Genomic DNA, 23,579 nt, shown 5'->3' on the forward strand with positions numbered 1-23,579 from the left:
ATCAACATGCACAGACACACCTGAATGGAGCTCATCTATTAATTAGTTCCACCTGTTCGTCTCCTGCTCTGACCATAGACTACAGTCGACGGCTCTCACACAAAATGTCCGCATAAGATGGTGAGTTACTCAACTGATGTTGGTTTGACATAGATACGCTACCACTATCTATGGCTCATTAATGGGAGTTGTGGGATGTTGACAAATTAATTGTTGTTTTGTCTTTGTTAAAATTATGAGATATTCAAATTTTAACAGCTATGTCTGGTCCAGAAAGACGAGTGAAATAAATGCTATATGGAGGGAAAAAAAGCTAAGCTAAGCTAGCTTGAACCAGGGTTGAACATTCTGTACAAGTAGGGTATCTGGTCGTTATTACAAAGCTTACGTAGCAAGTGAAATACTGGAAAAATACTGGAAAATATTTTATGTTTGTCTTTATTATTATTATTATTATTTTTTCTTTTCTTTTTTTTTTTTTACCTTATTCAGACATGGTACTGTGAGGTTTTTCTGGCTTAACTCCATAACTCCTCTTCAACAGTTTGAGTAAAGTTGAAGTTTTTCGACTGTCCACACAGTCTAGAAGTCGGACATACGTACCAAAAGTCTACCGAACGGATTTACTTAAGTGTTTAACCATTTATTCATGTATTTAAAAAGCTGCCGAATAAAAAACGAACCCGGAAACAGAATGGCGCGAAGCCTCAGACAAAAGCGGAAGTGAGGGAGGATTTCTCTCTCGCCTCGACGCTTCTTTTCATGTACCACGCGGAGAGAAAAATCTCCCATAATGCCTTGTTCAGCATGGCTGCGTCCTGGAGTCGGCGTGTGTGTAAACAGTTGTAACATCAGCTTGAAGAAGACACAAACTATAGTGTTTTAATGAATCGCTTTAATCGCTCACTAATCTTTGGAATACAACCCACCATTGATCAAACAAAGAAGCAACGATGAAGATCAAGTCTAAGTCTTCGTATCACAAATCAGAGAACACCTACCGGGTGAGAGTCCACAACCATACCGTAGCATGATGCTGAAAAAGTAGCAGCTATGTAGTGGAGATAAAACTGTAAACCCTGTCATTTTGTTAGTGTGGTATATCTTTGTTAAACACTCTGTCTCTTTCAGTTTCTCACTTTTGCTGAGAGACTTGCCAATGTCAACATTAATGTCATCCATCGCATTGACAGAACTGGATCTTATGCTGAGGTATGTGCAGTCAGTAATCATTGCTCCCTAACTATTAACCCCCATTTATACAGTAAACTTTCCTGTTTTTATTTTTGTTCCTAATGACCTTTTTTCTTTTAATGCAGGAAGTAGAAACATACTTTTCTGAAGGACTGACAAAATGGAGAGACCTCAATTTGACAGCACATTTCAGTACGTACACAAAATAAGAAATACTACATCACTTGCTATATTATCACCCTATAAAACTGATGCCTTTCCTCCACAGCAACATTTTTGAAAGAAGTAGCCAACAAGAGCCAGTCATTCAACATGCTGGTTTTCCATCAGAAGTCGATAGTAGAGAGTCTGAAAACACACCTGGCTGTCAAGAACAGTCTGGCCTATCAACCACTGCTGGAGTAAGTGTTTTGCATGTGACTTGTAGTTTTACCAGATTCCAAGAAGCTTACCTTTTCAGTTGCTTTAAAACATACTAATTAAACTTTGCGTGGCACTAACTCCCGTTTTGTGTTTCCCCTCTTCCCTCCCTCAGCCTGGTGGTTCAGCTGGCCAGAGACCTGCAGACTGACTTCTATCCTCACTTCCCTGACTTCTTCATTCTCATCACCACATTGCTGGACACAAAGGACACAGAGGTGCTGGAGTGGGCCTTCACCTGCCTCTCCTATCTCTACAAGTACCTGTGGAGGGTCATGGTGAAGGACATGACCAATATCTACAGGTGAGAAAAGGCTCGAGTCAGACTCTGCAGATGTTTCACTGGAGAGTGAGAAACTTTGGCTGACATTAACTCTACATTAACTTTTTATCCCACAGTCTCTACAGCACACTGTTGGCACACAAGAAGGAGCACATCCGCAATTTTGCAGCAGAGAGCTTCTCTTTTTTGATGAGAAAGGTTGGTAACTTGAATGTGATCAGACATCTAACATGAATTTATGTTTTCCTTCCTTGTACCTTTTTTTCATCTGCAGCTGCTACTTAAAGATACTTAAATTAGTGTTTGTTTGGTGTATCCAGTGGTCTGCTGATGATAAACCATGGCTCTTTTCATCCCACACAGGTTCCAGATCTTGATGCCCTGCTGACTCATGTGTTCTCAGACCTGCAGCAGCACCCTGATAAGGCAGAAGGAGCAGGTCAGCTGCTGTTTGAGATGTGCAAAGGAGTCAGAAACATGTTCCACTCCTGCACTGCAAATGTGAGTTTTTATCCTCACGGAGTTTTAATTATATGTGCTCTACAGTTTTCTGTTATTGAAAATTGAATGGGTCCTGGTTTATCTTCATTTTCTATTTCTCTGTGCCTTTCTCTTCAGGCTCTCCCTGTGGCTCTGCGAAAGCTCGGTCCCATAACTAGTCCAGGAGTCTGTTTGCCTTGGGACACTGTCAGAGACGCCCTGGATCACATGGCTCAGGCTGCAGCTAATCACGTCGACAGAGAACACTTCCTGGTTTTATGGGAGTCACTACAGGTAAAGCAGGATTCAGATTTGAAACTCGGCACTGTCTGTGTGTTGTGTTAATTTATTTTCTGCACTCTTCAAGACCACTGTTATACTGAGTGCTTTGTATCTGATGGTGGTGTGAACCTACATGCAGGTCAGTGTGGTGGAGATCCTTGATGTCGTTGAGTTGAAGGGGGAAGAGGCAGGTCTGGCGACAGAGCAGCTGGAGAGGCTGCTGTTCATTCTCCACACCCTGGTGTCCCACCGAGATGGATCCAAGATCACCAAACCAGAGGCTGTCTGCCAGGTGAGAGGAGAAGATCATTTGTGGGGCACCCTTATTCCTCCTTAAAGTCAAAATCTAGCATTACGCAGCTTGACTGTACGTTCTCATCATCTTATTTTCTTACGCCTGCAGACGGTGTTGCGGCTGATTCAGAGCTCAGCTCTGTCGATTCCCTGCTACCGCCTCCTCCTCCAGATCATCTCCTCTCTGCTCCTCGGGGAGAACGTCAGCCTGCCTAAATCACTCATCCAGGAGACGGTTCAAAAGGTGACGAGAAAAAAGTTCATAACTGCATGTTTTAGAGTCAGTAAATGTGTTTGCACACCTGCTTTTCTGACTTTATTTTCTTCAACAGGTGTTTGGCAGCACAGTGGGGCAAGACCTGATCTTAGAGTTCACCAAGGAGATGTTCACCATGAAACAGTTTGAGCAGGTGAGTCGTCACCAGATATATTCAGAATTTTTTTTTTGTGTGTGTGTGTGTGTCTCTGTGACACTAACCTCTTTCTCCTCCCCTCTCCTCCAGCTCTTCCTCCCCAGCCTGCTGCGCTTCACTGCTGGGTTGTTCAGTTGCGGAGATGCCCTGTCTCGCCACTGTGGCCTGGAGGTGCTGGTCAGCCTGATCCTCGCCAAAGCCCCACCCCCGACTGACGGCTCCATGGCCTTTGAAACCTACCCTCTGCTCTTCACTGGACAAACCACAGTGTGAGATACTGCAGCATGCCTCAAATATTTAACGGTCACTTTTAACTTGGTCATAAATTGAATTCTAGTTATCTAAATGTTTTCTTCTCTTCTTTAGCAGTAAGGAGGCAGGTCAGGTGAGAAGTACGACATCAGAGCAGCTAGCAGTGCCAGACCTGGTGCTGTCTCTGATTAGATTTCCTGATGAACAGAACCAGTCCATCACTGACCTGTCTCTACCTTGGTCTGCCCTGATGCTGCTGCCGCACGTCAGGTAACACACACAAATCAAAGATATATATGCACCATCACAGTCACAGTTTTGAGAGATGTAATCCAGACAGGGAGAGTCTTGATAAATCCTTTGGGGAACTGAAATTTAATCAGGATTTTTAAATCATATTTGAATCACATATTAAGTAAGACATATTCTTCAACTTGGATCACATCACCATTACATTAGGAGGTGATTTAGACTGGTTTTCTCCTTTTCAGCTGCAAACTAAAGACCGTTTGCCTCCATATGAAAATAGTATTTAAAATAAATAGAAATTAATATGATTTACTAAGGTTTAGCTGTTGAAAGTCTGAGAAAATGTATATATAATGTAGAAATATGTCTCATATATGTTTGTCCTGATCTGTTGTTGTTTAATATTCCAGACCTCTGGCTCCAGGTAGTGTTGTTCCTGCTGTGACTGCTCTCTTAAACCACCTCCTGTGTCAGATTGAGGCAGAGAAACTGGGGAAAGGTTTGTGATATCATGTTTTCGCCCTCTCTCTCTTATTTTCTTGTTGATTTCATGTATGGAAAGTGACAGAAACATTAATAGGAAAATGTTCAAAGCAACTAAAATGGTGTCACTGCTCTTCCACCCTCCAGCTGGTCTGTTTGTTGCCAGACAGGCCCTGAGCTGCCTCCTCAGTCTGGACGGCTCTGCTGAGCTTCTCTCTCTGGTCACTGTGGACAAGATCACTTCAATCCTAAGGTGTGTGCTGCATAGCATCCCTGTCCATATTTTACTGCTGAATGTCAAAGATCCAAGGATTTACATTTTTCTGTTTATTTTTATTGTCACAGGAGGTTTCCTACAGACCTGTCTGCCTTGTTGCTAGGAGACCTCTACTATACCCGCCTGTCACTCAGTGGTGTTTCGGCGCATCTGTCCCACAGTGCATTGCTGGAGCTTTACCAGATCCTGCACGCCAATCTCTCCTCCAACATCTCTAAGGTTTGTGTCCAGTCACAGCAGTGCAAATTATGATCCCTTGAGATTTTGGAAGGTCACCTAAACACAAAAAAAGCTTTTTCATCTCATATTCTGAAGATTAACTCTGGTGTGTTTGGGTATATATTCCTACATTTATTACCTTGAGTTTTATTAGTTATTTTCTCTTTCAGATTCGCCTTCTGACTCTGAGGATTCTCTCTCAGTTTGAGGCAGAGCTCCCTCCACAGACTGAGGTACAGCTGTCAGTCCAGGTTCTCCTTAAACTACGCCAAACACAGGAGTAACAGAAACAGTAAACTCATGTACTTATTTGTGAGACTGTCTGTCCCTCTGTCCAGGGTGAGGAGAATGTGGAGGTGCAGCCGGTGTTTGCAGTTTGCCTGCAGGCAGAACTGGTGCCGGCTTCAGTGCAGGACTACAGAGAGAAGCTGCTTCATCTCCGGAAGCTGAGGCATGACCTGGTGCAGCGCAGCCTGCCACAGGGGCCGCCCGGCACCTTCCAGCAGGTACAGAGGGAGGAGTACTCCTGGCTGGAAAAAAGCCAACACTGTGATCTTGAAAATGTATTCTTGGGATGTGATTTCTGATTTTGCTTTTTTCTCTTTCTTTCAGGTGCCCCTGCGCTACCTTACTGCAATGCTGTTTATCAACTTCAGGCCGCTGTGGGACGCAGTCATTGAACTTCTTGTGTGAGTATAAGAGACACACACACCTATGATATTTTGATTTATTGATTTGTTTATGTCAAGTGAAAATTTTTCAACATGCACTGTGCATGTTGTAGTGTCTGCTGAATAAATTTAGCATTTATTAGTTTCTTTCCTCCACACAGGAGCCATGCCAGAGGGATGGACAACAAGAACTTCTGGACAGTCTACCATGAACATCTAGAGATGGTGGCAGGGTTGGCTGGTAAGGCTGCTGGATTATGGTGCAAAATAAATACAGTATGCAGATGAAACGTGATAAAAACAAATCACCAATATCTGCCTGTTATAGAAAAGGAACTGCAGGAGAACGACGAAGATGACGTCAGTAATGATGAGGAGGAGTTCAGTCATCAGAGTGAGCCGGGCTGTGACGTCATTGAAAGTGGGGACGTGGGGGTGCTGTTCTTGGAGCAGCTGAAGTTGATCTGTGACCCCAACGAGAGGACGGACTTCCCAAACTTCCGCAGCCTGTTGTGGCGCGCCATGGCCCAGTTTCCTGACAGAGTAGAACCACGCAGCCGAGAACTGAGTCCTCTGCTGCTCAGGTTCATCAGGTCAGTGTTTAAATAGAGTTGGTTCAGGAAGAACATCTGTTCTGCAGGAGTGGGGGCATCAAGTCCTGATATTTTTTGTTTTTGTCGTAGGAATGAGTTTTATCCTGCCGACCTGCTGGTAGCCCCCACTCAGGACCTGAGGAAGAGGAGTGATGCTGCCCTAGAGGATTCTGGGATGGCTGTGGAGGAAGAGGAGGAGAGAGAGGACGAGGAGCAGGATGTGGAGGACAGAGGTCGACAGCAGAAGAAAGGACCTCCGAGGAGAGCTGCTGCCAAGTAAGACATCAGCTACCTACTGATCGCTAATGGCTTAGCACTGATGTTAGTGGCTAACATTAGCTGGTTAACACAATGGAGCATTTAGCAGCTAAAAGAACTGAATATTTCCCTCAGGAGTGGGAGGAAACCAAAAAAGTAGCTAAAAGGAGAATTAGATTAGATTTATATTCATCAGGTGTAACAGAAACTAACTTAATGTTACTCTGCTGGACTTTTAGATAGACACAGCTTTCAAAATCATCATTATACTTTAGGTTGCCCAGTAAACTAGAGCACATTATACATGTAGGAGCTTTAATGACCAGGGAATGACAGAGTAACAGGATCTGGAGGCATGTATTGTTAACTTTGTGTCACGTTTTCATGAAATTTCTTTTCTCCTCTCATAGACAGCTGATTGCCCATCTGAAAGTTTTTGCCAAATTCACTAACCCTCGTTCTCTCTACCTGGAGGGCAGTCTCTGTGAGCTCTATAACCAGGTAATCCTGTTATTTCGCACACATTGTTAAACCAAACCATCAGAGCTGCTTAATCCTGGGACGTCACTGTGAATAACAATATTCTGTGAATAACAAGACATTTGAACATTTCAGCTATTTTATAAATAAATGTGGGGGACGATTTGTGGTCGATTTGGTCTAGGAATGGGTGTAATTAATCGATGGATGATTATTGATCGCTAAGAATTTTGAAGTATGTTATGAAACTAGCATGATATTTCTTTGTGTCTTTGTTTTCAGTTGCTCTGCCATCAGGACCAGCAGATTCAGCGAGTGGCCCTGGAATGTGTTCTCACGTACAAAGACCCCAACATAGTGCCGTACAAGTAAGAAAACTATCTTAATCTCCTCAAGAGACGGGACAGGAAAACAAATATACAGTATTAACATTTCTGTTGAAGCAGCAGTCTCCCAGCATGTCCCTCACCCTCAATGGGATCATTGTGAGCTTCTTTGATAAGTTACGGCTCTCGTCACCAGCCCTCTATGGTTACAGATGGAGGAATGTTAACCTCCGCTTCAGTGTTGACTCTGTCTGACATTATGCGCTCTACTGTCTGTTATCAAGCTATCAGTTTACCGCACTTCCAGCCCCACCTGCAGACAGATGTGTGGTTCCGGGGAAGTTTTGCGTTACAGATGACTGTATGTGTGGCTCTTTGTTCAGGACCAGGCTGTCACACTGACCTGGTTTCTGTACAGCGCTTCTTTCTGCCTTTTTGTGTCGCTTGTGTGCTGTAATTATAATGCCGAATGTTACTTCACATTGTTAATATTGTCATTGGTTATTAATTACATATAAAGTTATTACACAACTACATTATAGGCAAATTTCTGCCCTGCTGGTGAGTCTTTGAAGATTTTGAACCACTGTCCCAGTGTTTTAACCCTTGTTTTGTGTGTTTCTGTTTGTGTTCAGAGAGAATCTTGAGAGGCTACTGGATGACAAACACTTCAAGGAGGAGATTGTCCATTTCAACATTTCTGAGGAGACAGGGGTGGTTGATGCTTCACACAGAGCCAGACTCATCCCACTCCTCATGAGGTACTGTCTGTGTACGTGTGTTGCAAAGTATGTTTGGGGTTTTTGTAACATTTCACTGCTGCCTTAAAGGAGTCCAGCATCTGGAAAATGGTATCTCTGATTGATTGTTTTTGTTTCCAATCTTGATGCAAAGCTAAGCCAAACTAACTGTCTCTTGGCTTTAGCTTCATTTTAAATATAGCAAATATTTTTCCTCTGCTGCTTGTTGCTTATTTCTGGCACTATTTTTGATGATACAGGCTCCTGTTTGGGCGTCTGCGCAGTAAAACAGGCAGTAAGTTCCAGGGGAAAGCCACTGCTGCCTCCCGGTCCTCCATCATTCTGCGTTTCCTGGCAGGTTGTCAGGCCGAGGAGCTGGGAATGTTCATCGACCTGCTGCTGGAGCCCGTCTGCCATCACAGCCAAGGTAGAACTTTTTACATCACAAAAACACACTGTATAAGAAGCTCCAGAAAACACCTCACCTTTTAGAAAAAAAAAGGATTCTGTTTCACATTTTTAGTTTTTTAGTCGAGTTTTAATCCAAATCAACATAAATTAAAAGTCTGTGTTTCATGTGGGTGACTCATTAAGATTGAAAAGTGCATAACTAAAATTATGTTTTACATTATAATATATTTTCTGCCAAAACAAAATCACATCAGCAATTTGAAAACAAGTCTCTCTGAAAATATCAAGATGTAAAAAACTTAATTTGAACAGCAGGAGCTCCCTCATCAATCTTTTCCTGTGGCCTCAGGTTCCTGTCTGGCAGCAGTGGAGAGGGCAGTTGCTGAGACGGATGTGGGTGCCATCTTGCCACTGGGCCGTCAGCACAGCCTGCTGAACATCATCAATGTGGTGATCCACAAACTGGGCCACCTCATCCACATCTACCTGCCCAAAGTGCTGCAGATCCTGCTGTGTGTCACTGCCTCTGTGTCCAGCGTCCTGGACAGCAGAGACCAGGTAACAAGGATGAGGATTGATAAAATTATTTGAAGTGTTTCTTAGAGATGTTTCTAATGTCAGATTCCTGAAATCTTTCTTATACAGTAGAAATTCTTATCTTTCTGTCTAATGTTTGACACTGTTTCAGTACTGGATTCTTCCTCTTTTTATCTGCAGCTGAGGGCAGGTTGCATCAGTCCTCTGAAGAACTTAAGGCGACTCGGCATCCTGAGGATCCAGGACTTCTTTGATGGCTTTGACTCCTACAGCTTCAGCCCAGACGAGCTGGATGCTGTCTTCCAGGCTGTGGTCTGGCCTCAGGTGCTTGTTGCAAACAACCTTTGTGTTTGTTGTGTTTGTCCAGGGAGATCTGGCTCACATAGAAGTTTTAAATTTCCTTATTTTTTGTGTGCAGGTGTGTCGTCTCCCCACAGAGAGCCCTTACTCCCCGACCCCTCTGCTGAAACTCATCCATGTGTGGTGCAAAAATGCCAGGTCAGAGTCTGATACTTCTCCATCTGTCTGTGCTTTCTTCCACAATCAGTTAAAGGAAATACAAAGATATTTTTGTCTTTCTGTGTCAGGTACTTCCCCCTCCTGGCCAAGCAAAGACCAGACCATCCTGAGTGTGATGTCCTCCTAAACGTCTTTGCCCTCCTCTCTGCCAAGAATGCTTCCCCAGCGACCATCGCCATGGTAATGGACATAGCTGAGTCTCTAGCAACAGCGGAGGACTTTGTTGCCTCGGAGACAGAGACAGAGCTGAGCGTCAACGGCTGTGTGTTCCCGCAGCCAGGAGAGGGCGCTCTTGTCACTGCAGGTCAGCAGATTGTGCCTAAACATCTCCTCTAAAGCCGACATTCTGGCCACATGTAAATGTGTGTGTTGTTTTTTGCCTTTCCTCTAGATTCATTAACTCACGGCTCCAGACTGCTGCTGCCTCACATCTCCACTCTGCTGCAGTACCTCAGCAGAGTCGTTCGTAACACTGAGAGGCTCAAGAAGAAGAAGTTCAGAGCGCAGGTGGCCAAGGAGCTCAACATCCTATCCAAGTGAGTTCACTGTCAGCTGATGAGGAGGAGAGACAACAGAGACCACATATATTTATTTTGTTCTCGTTTCCCTGTATCTCAGATGTGTTCTCTCTTTTAAAAATCACTTGTTTGCATTAAACTTTTGTTGTGACGTGTCACTTTCTCTCTGCCAGGGTCAGCAGATTTGTGAGTGACAAGGAGCAGAGTTCAGTGCTGATCAGCCTGTTGCTACCCTACCTCCAGAAAGGCAACAACCCTCAAGTAAGACTAACAACTTATTATTTGTGTACAACCCAAATAAGTCTGATTAAGATCTTGCTGCCTTGAACTGAGCCTCCAATATTTAGTTTGGAGTCTGGGCTGTGGTCAGGCCTTTTGGTCTTTCAGTTCTATGGAAGGAAAGCTGTTTTTGCAGGCATCCAGAGAGGCATCTGTGCCTGGGAGGCTCAGCTCAGGGAAAGATTGTTCCTCCAGCCAAGTTAGAGGTGCTTGAAACAGATGGTATTTCTTCACGCTACCAGTGATTTACCTCACTTTCAGGAGACAGAAATCGACATCCTGGCCACAGTACAGAACCTGCTGCGACAGTGTGTGCAGCCCTCGGCCTTCCTGCGCCCTCTCAGCAAACTCTTCTCCATCATCCACAACAAGCTGCCCAGGCAGGCCCTCACCAACGTTTTCCAGGTACAGCAGAAAACAAGAGTTTTTTGGACTTCATCAGTTATCAGGATAAAAGCTAATGCAAATACTAATGGTATGGTATGTATTTAAATCTGTCTGTGCTGCTCTGCTTTCAGACTCTGTCAGATCTGGAGCCCTCACTCACATATATCACTGATTTAGCAACAAAGGTAAGATCACATGCATTTACATGTATTGTTATTCACACAGTGATCTCTGTGGTCAGACTCACCTGCTTCACAGTATTGCAGTCAGTAACAGCAGTCATACCATTTCTTGTTCACCCTCTCCAGCTCAACGCGTTCGACAGTCGACACTTGGATGAGATCTACTTTGATGTGCGTCTGACGGCTTTCCAAGACGCCACCAGGCGAGTCAAAGACATGCAGACTCTGGACCTGGACTACATCAGCACCATCATATATAACTGTTTCCACACCTATGAGGTCAGTAGATCTATAATACAGCTGATATGCTGTCTAAACTAATAGCCATAACATAAGAAGAATTTAATTCTCTGTTCCTTCTTCTGGTGCAGATTGGTGACATGTCGCTGGCAGACAACGCCACCTTGTGTCTGTCTGCAGTTATCAACCAGCTGGCGGCAGTTGGTCCTGGAGAACAGATCTACAAGGACGTCATACAACACACCATCCTGGATGCTGTACACAAGGGACTCCGCAGCAAGACAGAGGTACACACACACACACACAGTTTCTAAAAATTAAACCACTTCACACACTCGGTATGGCTTATGTTTAAAAATGCAACCTCTTCCTCTACTCATCCCCTTCACTCTACCAGAGTGTGCAGCATGAATACACCACTGTGCTGGCCTGCCTGGTGAAGACCTTCCCCTCCAAAAAGGAGTTCAGAGACCTGGTGCAGCTCACAGACTACAACGACCCTGAGTCTGACTTCTTTGAGCACATGAAGCACATCCAGGTTAGAAAGAAACCATGAAAACTCGCTCCTCTGGCTCCCTTCTCCTCCTCCATAAGACCTCAAACACTGACTCATTCCTCCTTGTTTAGATCCATCGTCGGGGTCGTGCTCTCAGGAAGTTTGCCAAGCAGCTGAACGAGGGCACGGTCGTGATGACGTCCCGTTCACTGCAGAATTACATAATGCCGTACGCCATGACTGCCCTGCTAGATGAGAAAATGCTCAAGGTGACTTATCTGCACACAAACTTACATGAAGGCCACAGTTTATTTTCAAAATGTCTTGTGCATGAAACTAAAAATGCATGCGTTTTGTGTATTTGTTTGTGAGTCTGACCCCTCCTCTTCTCCCATGCTGTAGCATGAGAATATGACCTCCGCGTCAGTGGAGGTGGTGGGTGCAGTGTGCCGCAGGCTGACCTGGTCCAAGTACCTGTACTACCTGAAACACTTTATCCACATCCTGCAGACTGCACAGGCTGAGCAGAAGCTGGCTGTCAGGTAGTGTTTTCCTCAGGTCTGTCCATTTTAATTCATGATACCCAAAGCATTTTGTTACAATCTTCCTCTCCTCTTCTTTTCTCTCTTTCCACCTCCCTCCCTTACCCTAGTTTGCTAGTCACAGCTCTGGAGGCTTTCCATTTTGACCACCAGACTCTCAGCAGAGAAATGGAGGCAGCTAAGGCCAGAGAAGGTGAGTGACTCATCAGATGTCTGCTCATATTTGTTCTCTCGTTCCCTTATTATTTGTCCCTTGTGCATAGTTAAAATTGTTAATATATTCATAAAACTTGTCAAATCAAACAACACATTTTTGACAAGCTGTGACAGATGTAGCCGATGACATGGACGAAGCTGCAGCTGACACATCAGACACAAGTGACGATGAGGAGGAAATGGAGGTTGACAGTAAGACGGCTGATGTTCCAATGGAAATGAACAACAATGAGGGAGAAAAAGATGCCGTCTCAGAGGAAGTGGCCACCACTAAAGAGAAGGGACCAGTGGCTCCTAAACCTGCTCCAGTGGCCAGCGGACTGCCACAGAGCAAAGAGGAGCTGGAGTCTCTGATCAGCACCATCCACCAGACTGTTAATGACAGCGTGCTGCCTCGCCTGCACAAGTGTCTCACTGCAAAGGTACACACTGCGCACACAACTAACACATAACCAGCCCTTATCTGTTCTGAAACCTCTAAACAGCAGTGTAATAGTGAGAGTGTGTGTGCATCCTGTAGGTGAAGCGTGATGAGGAGCACAAGGCGGTGAAGTCAAAGGATGTGAAGGATGAGGAGGTGGTGAGGGTACCGATCGCCTTTGCAATGGTTAAACTGATCCAGACTCTGCCTCCACACATCATGGAGAGCAACCTGCCAGGGTATGCTGCTGTGTGTACTTGAATGTGTGTTGCTTGAGGATGCCCTTCGTTTGGATAAGACTATGACGCATCAGAGATGATTGATCTATATCTTCTCTGTTGTTTGTCCAGGATTCTGATCAAGGTGTGTGTGCTGCTGAGGAACCGTTTCCAGGAGATCCGTGACGTGGCGAGAGGAACGCTGGTTAAGATCATCGAGACGCTGGGGTGCAGATACCTGCAGTACCTGCTCAAAGAGATGCAGGGCATCCTGGTCAAGGGCTATCAGGCAAGTGCAAGAAAATACAGAAGAAAGAAAGAAAAATACAGCTGTACACATAATTAATTTGCCTTGTAAATATGTCACATAATGCCAAATAATCCTTAATATGTCTCTCACAATTAGATCTGAAACATTTTAAGTTGTCATAGACAGTTGATGTTGTACAACTGTTGTGAAATGAAGTGCTCGTGTTTTCTCTGAACTGTTTGTTCCCTCTCTCTATCCAGGTCCACGTGCTAACATTTACAGTGTACCAGCTGTTGTCTGCTCTCAGTCCAACCTTAAAGAGTGGTGACCTGGACCCATGCATGAACATGCTCATCGATGTAAGAACTTGTTTTTTTCCCACTCTGTTTTACTGTGTAGGCTCACATTTGTGAGATATTATCTTAATCCCCTCTTCTCTGGTCAATATTGGTCAGATCTTTAACAATGAGCTGTTCGGGGCTGTGGCTGAGGAGAAGGAGGTGAAGGGGATTGTCTCCAAGCTGATGGAGGCTCGACACAGCAAGAGCATGGACTCCTATGAGCTGCTGGCCCAGTTCTGCAGCAAGGAGAGCATCACCAAGCTCATACTTCCACTGAAGGAGGTGAGGGAGTGATTTGAGGTGGATTAAGAAATGGAAAATTTGACAGTTCTCCTGAATCTGTCTTCTCTTTTCCTCACGTTATCATCCCAACAGATTCTGGAGACGTCATCCAGTCTGAAGGTGTGTAACCGTGTGGGCGCCGTGCTGCGGCGGCTGGTCCTGGGTTTGCTCGTCAATGGGGGCATGACTCCTCGGGATATCTTACTGCTGAGCCACGGCCTCGTCAGCCAGAGTCTGCCGCTGCTCACCAAAAGAGACCGGTACACACGGATCAAAGTACAGTACATCACTCTGATGCTGATCTACTAGTTGTGACACTGTGTATTTGTGTGTAATTCTAGAGATAAAGCCTCAGCTCAGCCTCCCCCAGACCCCAGACTGCCCCCTCCCAGCTGCCTGCTCCTGCCTCCCACCCCAAAGAGAGGGGGTCAGAAAGCTCCTGTCAGCCGCCGAACCAACATGCACATCCTGGTGGACGCTGGCCTCAAGGTACACAACACTCAGTTTGTAGCAATGTCATGTGACCCCAGGCCTGTATCTGCTGCTGCTTTCAAGTTGATATAGTAACAGAAGCATAACGTTCTGCTTATACTTTTTTCATAGTTGTTTTGTCACTTCCATGAGAAATTAAGTTGGGGAATTTCAGAAGTATTCCAAGTAAGAAACTTGGGAATGGGAACACACTTGCTTTTTTGACTTATTCTTTTATTGAACAACAAAAATACATGAACATTGAATAAACATATTCCCTATGAGAAACAGCATCACACTTTAGCCAGCTAGCCTCTTTAAATGTAAATGAAATGGTGTTAGCGAGCTTACATTTAGCATCTTTGATTTAGTGGCTAGCTAGCTACTGTATAAACAGATGTAGATGTATTTTTTGCTGGTTGAATGTTAATAGCACAGATCAAATATATTGATCTCAGTAATCTGATCCAAACTGACTTGACTGGATGTAGTCTGTGGGCTCAGATGCAGTCATGTGGCTGTACTGAGCAGGATTCTGGAAATGATCTGTGCATGTAATGGAGGAATGCAGTTCAGCTCAATTTACATTAAATCTGGCTGTTTTTTTAATGAATCCATCTGTTCCTCAGCTGCTCCACATGAGTCTGAAGAGATCCAAAGTGACATCATCTGAGACCTCAGCACTAGAGATGCTGGACCCGTTTGTACGGCTGCTGCTCGACTGCCTCGACTCCATGCACATCAAGGTACCAGCATGTTTGCATGAGTACCTATTATCAGCCCGACTAATAAGTGAAATGGAGATGATAACTTTCATAACGTACTCCCTCGCCCTATTCCTCTGTCTCTTCTCCCTCCCAGGTGATCACAGAGGCTCTGGTGGCCTTCACCTTGCTGTTGAAGTTCCCGCTGCCAGCAGTGGAGCAGAACGCCGACCAGCTGACCAAGCAGCTCTTTGTCCTGTTGAAGGATTACTCCAAGGCTGGAGCCGCCCGCGGGGAGAACTACCACCTGGTCCAGAACTGCTTCAAGGTAATATAAATAAATAACACACACACAAACACAACATGATTAAGCAGGTGAAACCAGCTGTTGTTTATTTTGTTGTGATTGTTTCTAAGTTTTTGGAGAGAAACACAACTGTTTTCATAATGTTTTTCTTCAGTGCTCTGCAAAAACAAAAACTGAATTTCTGTTGTTTCTCTCTTCTCTTTCTATTTGTCTCTCAGGCTATCACAGTCGTAGTGAAAAATGTCAAAAGCAACCAGATCTCTGAGACGCAACTGCAGGTGCTGTTAGCATACGCCGAGGAGGACATCTACGATCAATCACGCCAGGCCACTGCCTTCGGCTTGCTGAAGGTAAACAGCCCAAGTGTTTTTGGTGCTTTTATTTTTATGTGCAGGACAAATCAGAAGCTCAAAATATCATTAGAGTTTTATTTAGTTCATCTTTATGTTTGTGTGTCTGTCTTCTTTAGGCGATTCTGTCCAGGAAGCTCGTAGTCCCAGAGATGGAAGAGGTGATGAAGAAAGTCGCCAAGCTGTCAGTCACCGGCAGCAATGCCATGATCAGGATCCACTGTCGACAGGTACTAACACACAAGAGGAGCAAAGCTACACAATGTCCAGTAAAGAGACGATAGTGTTCAGTTCAGGCAGTTGAAAAAACAGTGTTTGTGGTGTGCAGATCTATCTAAAGTACCTGCTGGACTACCCACTGGGGAGGAAGCTGAGAGCTCACCTGGACTTTGTGGTGGCTCAGCTGCACTATGAGCATGACACAGGCAGGGAGTCTGCGCTGGAGATGCTGGCGTACATCTTCCAGACTTTCCCTCAGGTGAGTAAATTTCACCTCAGCTGGACTTGCATTATATTGTCAGGTGTTTACACACATATAACTTGGTGGATTTTTTTGTTCAGAAACTGCTGTTGCAGCACAGTGGTCTCTTCTTTGCCCCGCTGGCCCTTGTCGTGGTCAACGATGACTCAGCACGCTGTAAAAAAATGGCCGCCATGGCCATTAAGGCCCTGCTGACCCAGATGGATGTAAACCACAAGAACACCTTGTTCTCCTTCGTCAACACCTGGCTGAGTGCAGAAAAGGTACAACTAAGCTGAAGTGCATGTAAAACGTCTAGGGGAACGTTCTAAAATAATGTTGGATAAGATCTCACTTTCAACTTCAAATTTTTCCCTCCTTCCCAGGCGAGCCTGCGTCGTCTCGGGGCTCAGATTTGTGGTCTGTTCGTGGAGGTGGAGGAGGAGAAATTTACCCGTCGACTGGGCAACCTGCTGCCTCTGCTGGAGAGAGAGATCAACCCCGACAACTACGAAGATGTAAATATCAACACACTCACACCATCTTTGGCCACAGGTTTGAAATCTTGAGAAGAAGCAAGGATCTTTGTAACTGTCTGTGTTTCAGATTGAAGAGGAGCAGGATGAGAAAGGAGCAGACAAGCTGTTGTTCAATTATCTGACTCTCATCACCAAACTCAGCAAATACTGCGGTCTGCTGGAGCTCAGCAAGCCTCAAGACACACTCTGTCGAATCTGGGGTAAAGGCTTAACACACACAACTGCTCTTTCACTTACACACACAAAGAAAGTTCACTTAAACTCATTTTTTCAATATGTCCACAGGTCACATTGAAGCCCACCTGCGGTACCCTCATTGCTGGGTGTGGCTGACCGCCTCGCAGCTCTTTGGCCAGTTGTTTGCAGCCCAGCCGGCAGAACAACTGGTCAGCATTTGGAGAGGCGAGGGCGGAGATGCTTCATCCCGGTCAACAGCCACAACCTTCATCACCAGCAACCTGGACAAGAAGGTGAGGGCAAGGACCGCTTGTTTGTAATTTCTGCATCTTATTCTCATTGTTTTAACAAACTCCTCTCTCCTCTTTCCTTCCTTTTCTGACCTTTAGATGAGAGAGTTGGCATTATCGTTCTGTAATCAGCTGCAGTCCAAGTTCCTGGACACAGCATCAGGAGAGCAGGTGCACAAATGCAGCCAAAACACACCCACCTTACACTTTCAACAAATCACACAGATTAGACTTAATTAAAAACATGTTATGCTTCATCCACAGGTGATCAAGAACCTGCTGTTCGTTGGCAAGGTGATCTACCTCATCTCCCCGGAGTCTGATGTCACCTCCTCTCTGGGAGAAGTGAAAGAGGAGGAGGAGGAAGGGCAGAGGGAGAATGGAGATGAAGAGAAGGAGGAGGGTAATGAAAAGGAAGAGGAGGAAGAAGAGGAGGAAGATGACAAGGATGATCGACCTCCTTCGCTGCTGTGGTTGATGAAGAAGCTGTCTCTGATGGCCAAGAGAGAGGCAGCACACACTCCCAAAGTCCCCCTAAAGGTAGAAAATACGAGTTACATGTCCTGTTCTGTGGCTGACGACAGCTCAGTATCTGATCATTCACACACTTCTTCCAGTTACTAGGTATAAACCTGACAGTACTTACTGTCTCCGGTGCTTGAGTTGTAATTTTCTTTCCCTCCACTCTCTTCCACAGAGAACATGTGTGTTTAAGTTCATGGGAGCAATAGCCGTGGACCTAGGGAAGGAAAGGCTCGGCCCCTATCTGACCACTATCATCACTCCTCTGTACCGAGAGCTGGACAGCACCTATGCAGACCAAGGTAACAGCTCCTACGTCTTTAAAAAATATCCTGGCACACATTCACTCCTCAAACTTGACTTTGCTCCATCACTGACTGCTGCTCTCTGTCTCTGTCCAGACCCCACACTGAAGAACCTGGCGCAGGAGCTGATTGAGCTGCTGAAGAGACAGGTGGGGCTGGAGAGATTCTCGCTGGCCTTCTCTGCCGTCCAGAAGGAGTTTTCACAAAGACGAGCGGCACGGAAACGACACAGAGCCATGCAGGTAGGATGCAACACAATGAACCCACACACACACCCACACCCACACACACAACAACTTTATCCTCTGCAGCTGCCTTACATTTATCCTCACCTCTCCTTTCACAGGCGGTAGCTAACCCCGATATCGCGGCCAAAAAGAAACTCAAGAAGCACAAGAATAAAATCGAAGCCAAGAAGAGGAAGATTGAATTCTTACGGCCTGGTTATAAAGCCAAGAAGCATCGGAGTCATGCGCTGAAAGACCTGGCTATGGTGCAGTGAGCCACGTGTCTGAGGGTGGGGATCAAAGCAGGCCAGGTGAGCCAGTAAAATCTCACCTCATACTGTTACTAAATGACTTTTACTATAGTAATTAATATGTTTCATTGGGCCAAGACAGACAGAAACAGATGTTTCTCACTGGTGGTTTGCTAAGATCAAGGAGAACATGAAAAATGATAACTCAATCCATCTTTTCTGTGTTAGACATTCAACATCCTTATGTGTGTGTGGAAAAGGAATTAGAAATGAGACATCATGTAACAGCTGCTGCACAGCAGGACGTCTCTGAATCACTAATGACATCAGTTCTTATGAATTGCAGATCAAAGCAGAAATCTATTTTTTATTTTCCTGCTGTGAACAGAGGGGAAAATTATGCTCAGATTTATACCCTGTGCAGTTAAATGTAAGTTTTGTAATTTAAAAAAAAAAAAATCTGATGTTTTTACTGATCATCTGCTGTAATATTGGTGCGGTATTAGGAGTATTCAAGGAGTTTGCACACAGTAATGGTACAATCATTGATAGCAATCTTTACTGAGAATCATTTTCACTGTACAAGCAGATATAAATATGCATCCATAAAACTTTGAGCATACACTTAGTGTTCAGTAACTAAATGACTAATATGCCAAAGCTGCACTCAAGGATTTCAAAAGAAAAAAAGCCTTAACCACCATATTCTTTAAAAACTGGAAACACAACTGAACAGGAAGAAAAAGCAGAAATCCACGTCAATGCATCTGCCTGACTAAAGTACAAAAACAGCCCAGGCTGCAGTAACACTTGGTTAGAGGATGAGTAGGAGACAAAGAGAAATATCTTGTTGTTCTTTTTTTTTTTTTACTTTGCTGCTTCCAAAAGTAAATCAGAACATTTCATACAGGTCAGGAGATTGTTTACCAAGAGGTTTGTTATCCAAAGAGTTAGAGTTCATATTTGCTGCACTAAACATGGACATGGAGTTCAGTGCTATATCATTAATCCAGCAGCTCAGGTCAGAACAGGATGAACCATTTGTACTGATGTTTGTGCTTTAATGGGAAAAGGCTGCCTCCTGTTGGATCTTAATGGCATCTCTTTGCTGACATTGGTGCCCATCAAATATTAATCGGTGTCTGGCTTTACTACATGCAAATTACTCTGAATTTGCCTTTGGGAAATTATTAACCGAAGCTAACTGATGCAGGGTCCAATAAAGATGCCTGCTTTCAGAGGAGTGGACAGGCTTTTCACAGAGCCTCATTTATCATCATCCATGATAACTTATTTCAATGCGGACACTACTGCAAATGGATTCATAAAATTAGCAATGTCTGACATGTTTGTTCACAGGTGTTATTCAACTATCAACAGACACTTTCCAAAACATACAAAAAATGTAAATACAGCTGTTTTACGTTTTGCCCCTCCATCACTGCAGTCCTAGGGCTCTCTAAAGCCTTCACCTGGGCATAGTGTGTGTGTGTGTGTGTGTGTGTGTGTGCCCAGTCCAGACGTTACTGCAGCCCTCACTTCTCAGTTCCAGGCTTTGAAAGGCATTGAGAGGCCTTGGCCAAGGCTTCAGGTGGGGAAGAGGTGGGGAAAGGAGGACAGGAGTGCAATCACTGAGGGGTGGGAGGGGGTGAAGGATCAGTCATAAGGCGTCACACAGAAGGGTCAAAGGTCAGGAGTATATACAGAGTGGGAGGGGAAGCCTTTACTGCCGACTCTTCAGAGAATCCACCAACCTGTGAGGACAGACAGCAAATATAATTCAGCCTCGGTAAACACACAGAACAGATAACACCTTGTGCAATATGTGCTACATATCAAGAGAATGAGTGATTAACTTATGATATGAACCCTTCACAATGTCATTCTCTTCAGGCCATTTTCAGATTAATTTACTCATATTTCTATAATTTCTTAATGTAGCATGTTTAGTGAAGCCTACCATTCCATCGCCTCGTCCAGACCTGTGCCCTTTGTGGCCGAGGTCTTGAAGATCTGCCATTTTCTATCTTTGAGGGCTGGAAGGCCCAGAGAGTTCGCCACCTCTGCGGGTGTCATTGCCTGATCCATGTCCTGTTTGTTTGCAAACACCACCAGGATCGCTTTCTTCAGCTCCTCCTCCTGGATAAGATGCACAGTCACAAAAGGAGAAGAAAATCTGAGATCTAATTTTCAAAAAGCCAGTGAGTAAAGTCTGAGATTAGCCAAGTGGCAGCTCCAAATATCTGTGTCATTAAAGCAAAGAACACAGCTGTAATCACTCTTTAAAACACAATGTTAAGTGAAATTTACATTTTACTTTGAAACTATCTGCTGCTCCCTGAAATTTCTGGAAGTGGTGCAATTTCAAAATCTTAGTTCAAGTTTGATTTTTTTTTTATCTTGAATAAATCCAATTTCAATTTAAGCAACCAGATTTTTTTGGCCTGACTTAAAGTTTAGTTCAGAATTGAAGGCGAAAAATAAAGTTCACATATATTCAAATTGTTTCTAATATAAAATACTTGAATGCCACAAATTCAGTGACATTTAAATTTCAATACAAAGTATTCAATGGTGAAGATGGTTCCAGGGTATGTGTGGCCTTAATATGAAGAACAATATGATCCACAGGAATTTCAACTATTGTTTTTCACAGTATTTTCTCAGAGTGAAGGAATGATTTGATCTTCTGCAGACATTCAATATGATTTAAATCTATCTGACTCTGACCCAAAGTGCTGGATGCCACTAGAGCCATAAAAAATATCCTCACATCTGACTTGGTGCAGTGTCTTTAGCTTGCAGTCGGGAATCTGTCTTCTTACCTCCAACATGGCCACCAGCTCGGACTTTGAGATACCCATCCTGTCGCGGTCGTTGCTGTCGACGACGTAGATAACTGCGTCTGTGTTTGAGTAATAACACCGCCAGTAGGGTCTGTGAATCAGAAACAGGAGGGAGGAGAGGTGGAGGAGGAGGTGGTTAGACAGTGAGAAGAAATATTCATGAAGACAGAAGATGAACTCATGTTGTGGTTATATACAGAATAAAATATATACCTGGGAGCTGCAGACATAAAACCCTCTGCCACTTCCACCTACCTGATACTTGTCTGTCCTCCCAGATCCCACACCTGGAACTTCAGATTCTTGTATGTGACTGTCTCCACGTTAAAGCCGATTGCTGTGTGAAAACAAAAACATTCAGATGCAGCGAGAGCAGAAAAACATTCTCAGGCTATGAAATGTGCGGTGGGAGAAAAGTGATGTTGAATTTTGGGTTTTGAGACTAAATATAAAGGAAGAATTGATATGTATGATGAGTCTTCTGAAGTTTCTCCCTCTCTTTGAGTTACACTGCCATTTTTCAGCAAATTATGAATTAACATTCATTTCAATAAACAACTATATAATATGTAATATTCTGCGTGGTAAATTAAGGTGAGTGGTGATCTGCAAAGATCTGAAAATGAGCAACACTGACAACAAACAGCAGTGACACAGCATGTCTATAAGTAAAGTTTGTGTTGCTGTGGCCACAACCCTCTGGATGACAGACATGCAAATATTGAGCAACTGCATGTTCACATAGAAAAAGAGAAGGAGGACACTGCTGAAGGTTCATCAGCTGCACCAGACAGATATTACTGAGAAAACATGTTATTTAGAAAGTACATTTTCACAGCCTGTCAGAGGCATGCAATTTAATCAAGAAAAGTTTTTGAAACCTGGCCACAGACAACCAGGATATGTTTTCAGATCCTTTTGAAAAAGACCCTGCTTCAAAATAGACCCTAAACGTTTATATGTCTCTGTTTCAGTGTTTAAGGTGGTTATTCTTTATTCTGATGGGATACATTTTACCAAGTATTTGTTTCTTTTTCTCGTGGTTTCAGTTATATTCATTCACAGTATCCACTGGTAGGTTTGTTTGGCCACTCCGTGTGGATGAAAGGGGTGCTATCACATGAAAAATTATGTTGGTACTTTCTTTATTAGCTGTAATTAAATTTGTTGTTGTAGAGCCAGTGAAACTTGTTTTCTACCCCCACCTGCTTTGCTTCTCTCTAGTCAAACAGGAATGACGAACAGACTAGTTGCGTGTTTGTTAAGCCTGTGACAACATTTGCCTGCTGGTATACAGCTGGATGCCATTAATAATCCAATAACTGAGCATACAGATGTCGTACTCACACCACTATTTTACACATAGTGCATCTGATAAACTGAGAGTTTAGCTGACAGGGATCTAAGGATGCTGTGTGACGAGCAGTAAACAGTACATAAAGAAACAGCGGTACATACTGGGGATTGTGGTGACCACCTCTCCAACCTGTAGTCGGTACAGAATGGTTGTTTTTCCTGCGCCGTCCAAACCAAGGATCAAAATCCTCATCTCTCTGGTGCCGAAAAGGCCCGAGAAGAGACTAGAGAAGAAACCACCTGGAGAGAGACGCAAGGGAATTTTTTTTTTTATTGCAGAGAGAAGCCGTTGTTTGGCTCGTGGGTGGATGGAAAATACACTTAACACAAAAATTATTTATCAACTATAGGTCCAAATATTCGCCTGTCCCATCATAATTATGATTATAAAAAATGGTGAAAAAAAGGTTATACAGGGGCTAATAGATATTAATTCACTAAGTATTAGATTGTTAGACAAGTTAGCCGAGGTTAGCTTAGCTACAGTATCCATGACATGATGTAATTATCTGAGAACCGCAAGTTGCCGTATTTTATCAGTAAAGCTACTGACACCAACAAGTACATATTCACGAAAAGAACAAGGAAGGAAAACGTTTAGGAACTGTCCGCAGTAAACACCATGAATGGAAAAAACATGCTGTGATCACTGTAAATAGCTAACGATAGCTAGCTAGCTGGCAACAGTCGCACTGCGCGTTGTGTGAAGCAGCAAACAGGGATATATCGGTATATAAGTATTCATACGGACCCAAGTTACAGGTACAAAAAGAACAAATACACATTTTATCGAGCAATGATTTAAATGCTTACCCATTTCGACTAGGCTAAGCTCCTTATATAAGCAATACAGCAGCAAGTCGGACACAGACTTTTCTCTTCCGTATGGTTGACGTGTCGCTGAACGATGTCACCAACTCTCGCGTGAGTTTAGTTTCGCCTTATTCGACACATTCAAAATGGCGCCTTTAACTATAAAATAGACTAAAAGCGACGTACAGCACAAGTTTAAAATATCTTA

General features: G+C 44.0%; 2 protein-coding genes across 4 annotated transcripts; one reads left to right on the top strand and one right to left on the bottom strand.

Annotated features, from left to right (window-relative positions):
- Nucleotides 1-27: 27 nt before the first annotated feature.
- On the top strand, nt 28-19,248 carry utp20 (UTP20 small subunit processome component). 3 transcript variants are annotated; one of them, XM_018700456.2, is made up of 61 exons: nt 28-120; nt 1,132-1,212; nt 1,320-1,386; nt 1,463-1,595; nt 1,730-1,918; nt 2,014-2,095; nt 2,261-2,398; nt 2,516-2,671; nt 2,799-2,951; nt 3,063-3,197; nt 3,286-3,363; nt 3,457-3,635; nt 3,733-3,888; nt 4,278-4,366; nt 4,498-4,603; nt 4,696-4,846; nt 5,017-5,079; nt 5,185-5,352; nt 5,459-5,535; nt 5,679-5,758; nt 5,846-6,110; nt 6,201-6,386; nt 6,779-6,869; nt 7,131-7,216; nt 7,810-7,935; nt 8,175-8,341; nt 8,675-8,883; nt 9,043-9,186; nt 9,281-9,360; nt 9,450-9,685; nt 9,773-9,917; nt 10,073-10,160; nt 10,440-10,583; nt 10,697-10,750; nt 10,874-11,026; nt 11,119-11,274; nt 11,385-11,525; nt 11,615-11,752; nt 11,886-12,025; nt 12,136-12,218; nt 12,347-12,663; nt 12,762-12,901; nt 13,013-13,169; nt 13,391-13,489; nt 13,586-13,753; nt 13,847-14,013; nt 14,095-14,242; nt 14,854-14,970; nt 15,086-15,256; nt 15,454-15,585; nt 15,705-15,815; nt 15,914-16,063; nt 16,147-16,329; nt 16,432-16,563; nt 16,652-16,784; nt 16,870-17,054; nt 17,151-17,222; nt 17,316-17,591; nt 17,749-17,875; nt 17,975-18,120; nt 18,225-19,248. In XM_018700456.2, the coding sequence occupies exons 1-61, from the start codon at nt 118-120 to the stop codon at nt 18,378-18,380; spliced, it is 8,403 nt and encodes a 2,800-aa protein (XP_018555972.1). In that variant the 5' UTR covers nt 28-117; the 3' UTR covers nt 18,381-19,248. The 3 variants fall into 3 exon arrangements, with proteins under 3 accessions (XP_018555972.1, XP_018555970.1, XP_018555971.1); XM_018700454.2 differs by lacking the exon at nt 28-120 and adding an exon at nt 782-1,004; XM_018700455.2 differs by lacking the exon at nt 28-120 and adding an exon at nt 782-1,004 and having other exon boundaries at nt 3,736-3,888.
- On the bottom strand, nt 18,894-23,509 carry arl1 (ADP-ribosylation factor-like 1). The gene is made up of 6 exons (XM_018700476.2): nt 23,372-23,509; nt 22,661-22,798; nt 21,458-21,539; nt 21,182-21,293; nt 20,317-20,495; nt 18,894-20,110 (listed from the first exon to the last, which is right to left on the bottom strand). Exons 1-6 carry the CDS (start codon nt 23,373-23,375, stop codon nt 20,080-20,082), a joined length of 546 nt encoding a protein of 181 aa, XP_018555992.1. The 5' UTR covers nt 23,376-23,509; the 3' UTR covers nt 18,894-20,079.
- Nucleotides 23,510-23,579: the final 70 nt, after the last annotated feature.

Source organism: Lates calcarifer, linkage group LG18 (genome assembly GCF_001640805.2).
Source record: "Lates calcarifer isolate ASB-BC8 linkage group LG18, TLL_Latcal_v3, whole genome shotgun sequence".
Classification (NCBI taxonomy): domain Eukaryota; kingdom Metazoa; phylum Chordata; class Actinopteri; family Centropomidae; genus Lates; species Lates calcarifer.

What these genes read in the sequence shown, in the direction of transcription:
- arl1 (XM_018700476.2), bottom strand. An exon ending in GGTGGTCACCACAATCCCCA is followed by an intron (nt 21,540 to 22,660) that starts GTATGTACCGCT and finishes GTTTTCACACAG; the next exon opens with CAATCGGCTTTAACGTGGAG. An exon ending in GGAGGACAGACAAGTATCAG is followed by an intron (nt 21,294 to 21,457) that starts GTAGGTGGAAGT and finishes TCTGATTCACAG; the next exon opens with ACCCTACTGGCGGTGTTATT.
- utp20 (XM_018700454.2), top strand. Translation starts at nt 954, where the DNA reads ATGAAGATCAAGTCTAAGTCTTCGTATCACAAATCAGAGAACACCTAC. An exon ending in CTGCTGCTCAGGTTCATCAG is followed by an intron (nt 6,111 to 6,200) that starts GTCAGTGTTTAA and finishes TTTTTGTCGTAG; the next exon opens with GAATGAGTTTTATCCTGCCG. An exon ending in CACACTCTGTCGAATCTGGG is followed by an intron (nt 16,785 to 16,869) that starts GTAAAGGCTTAA and finishes ATATGTCCACAG; the next exon opens with GTCACATTGAAGCCCACCTG.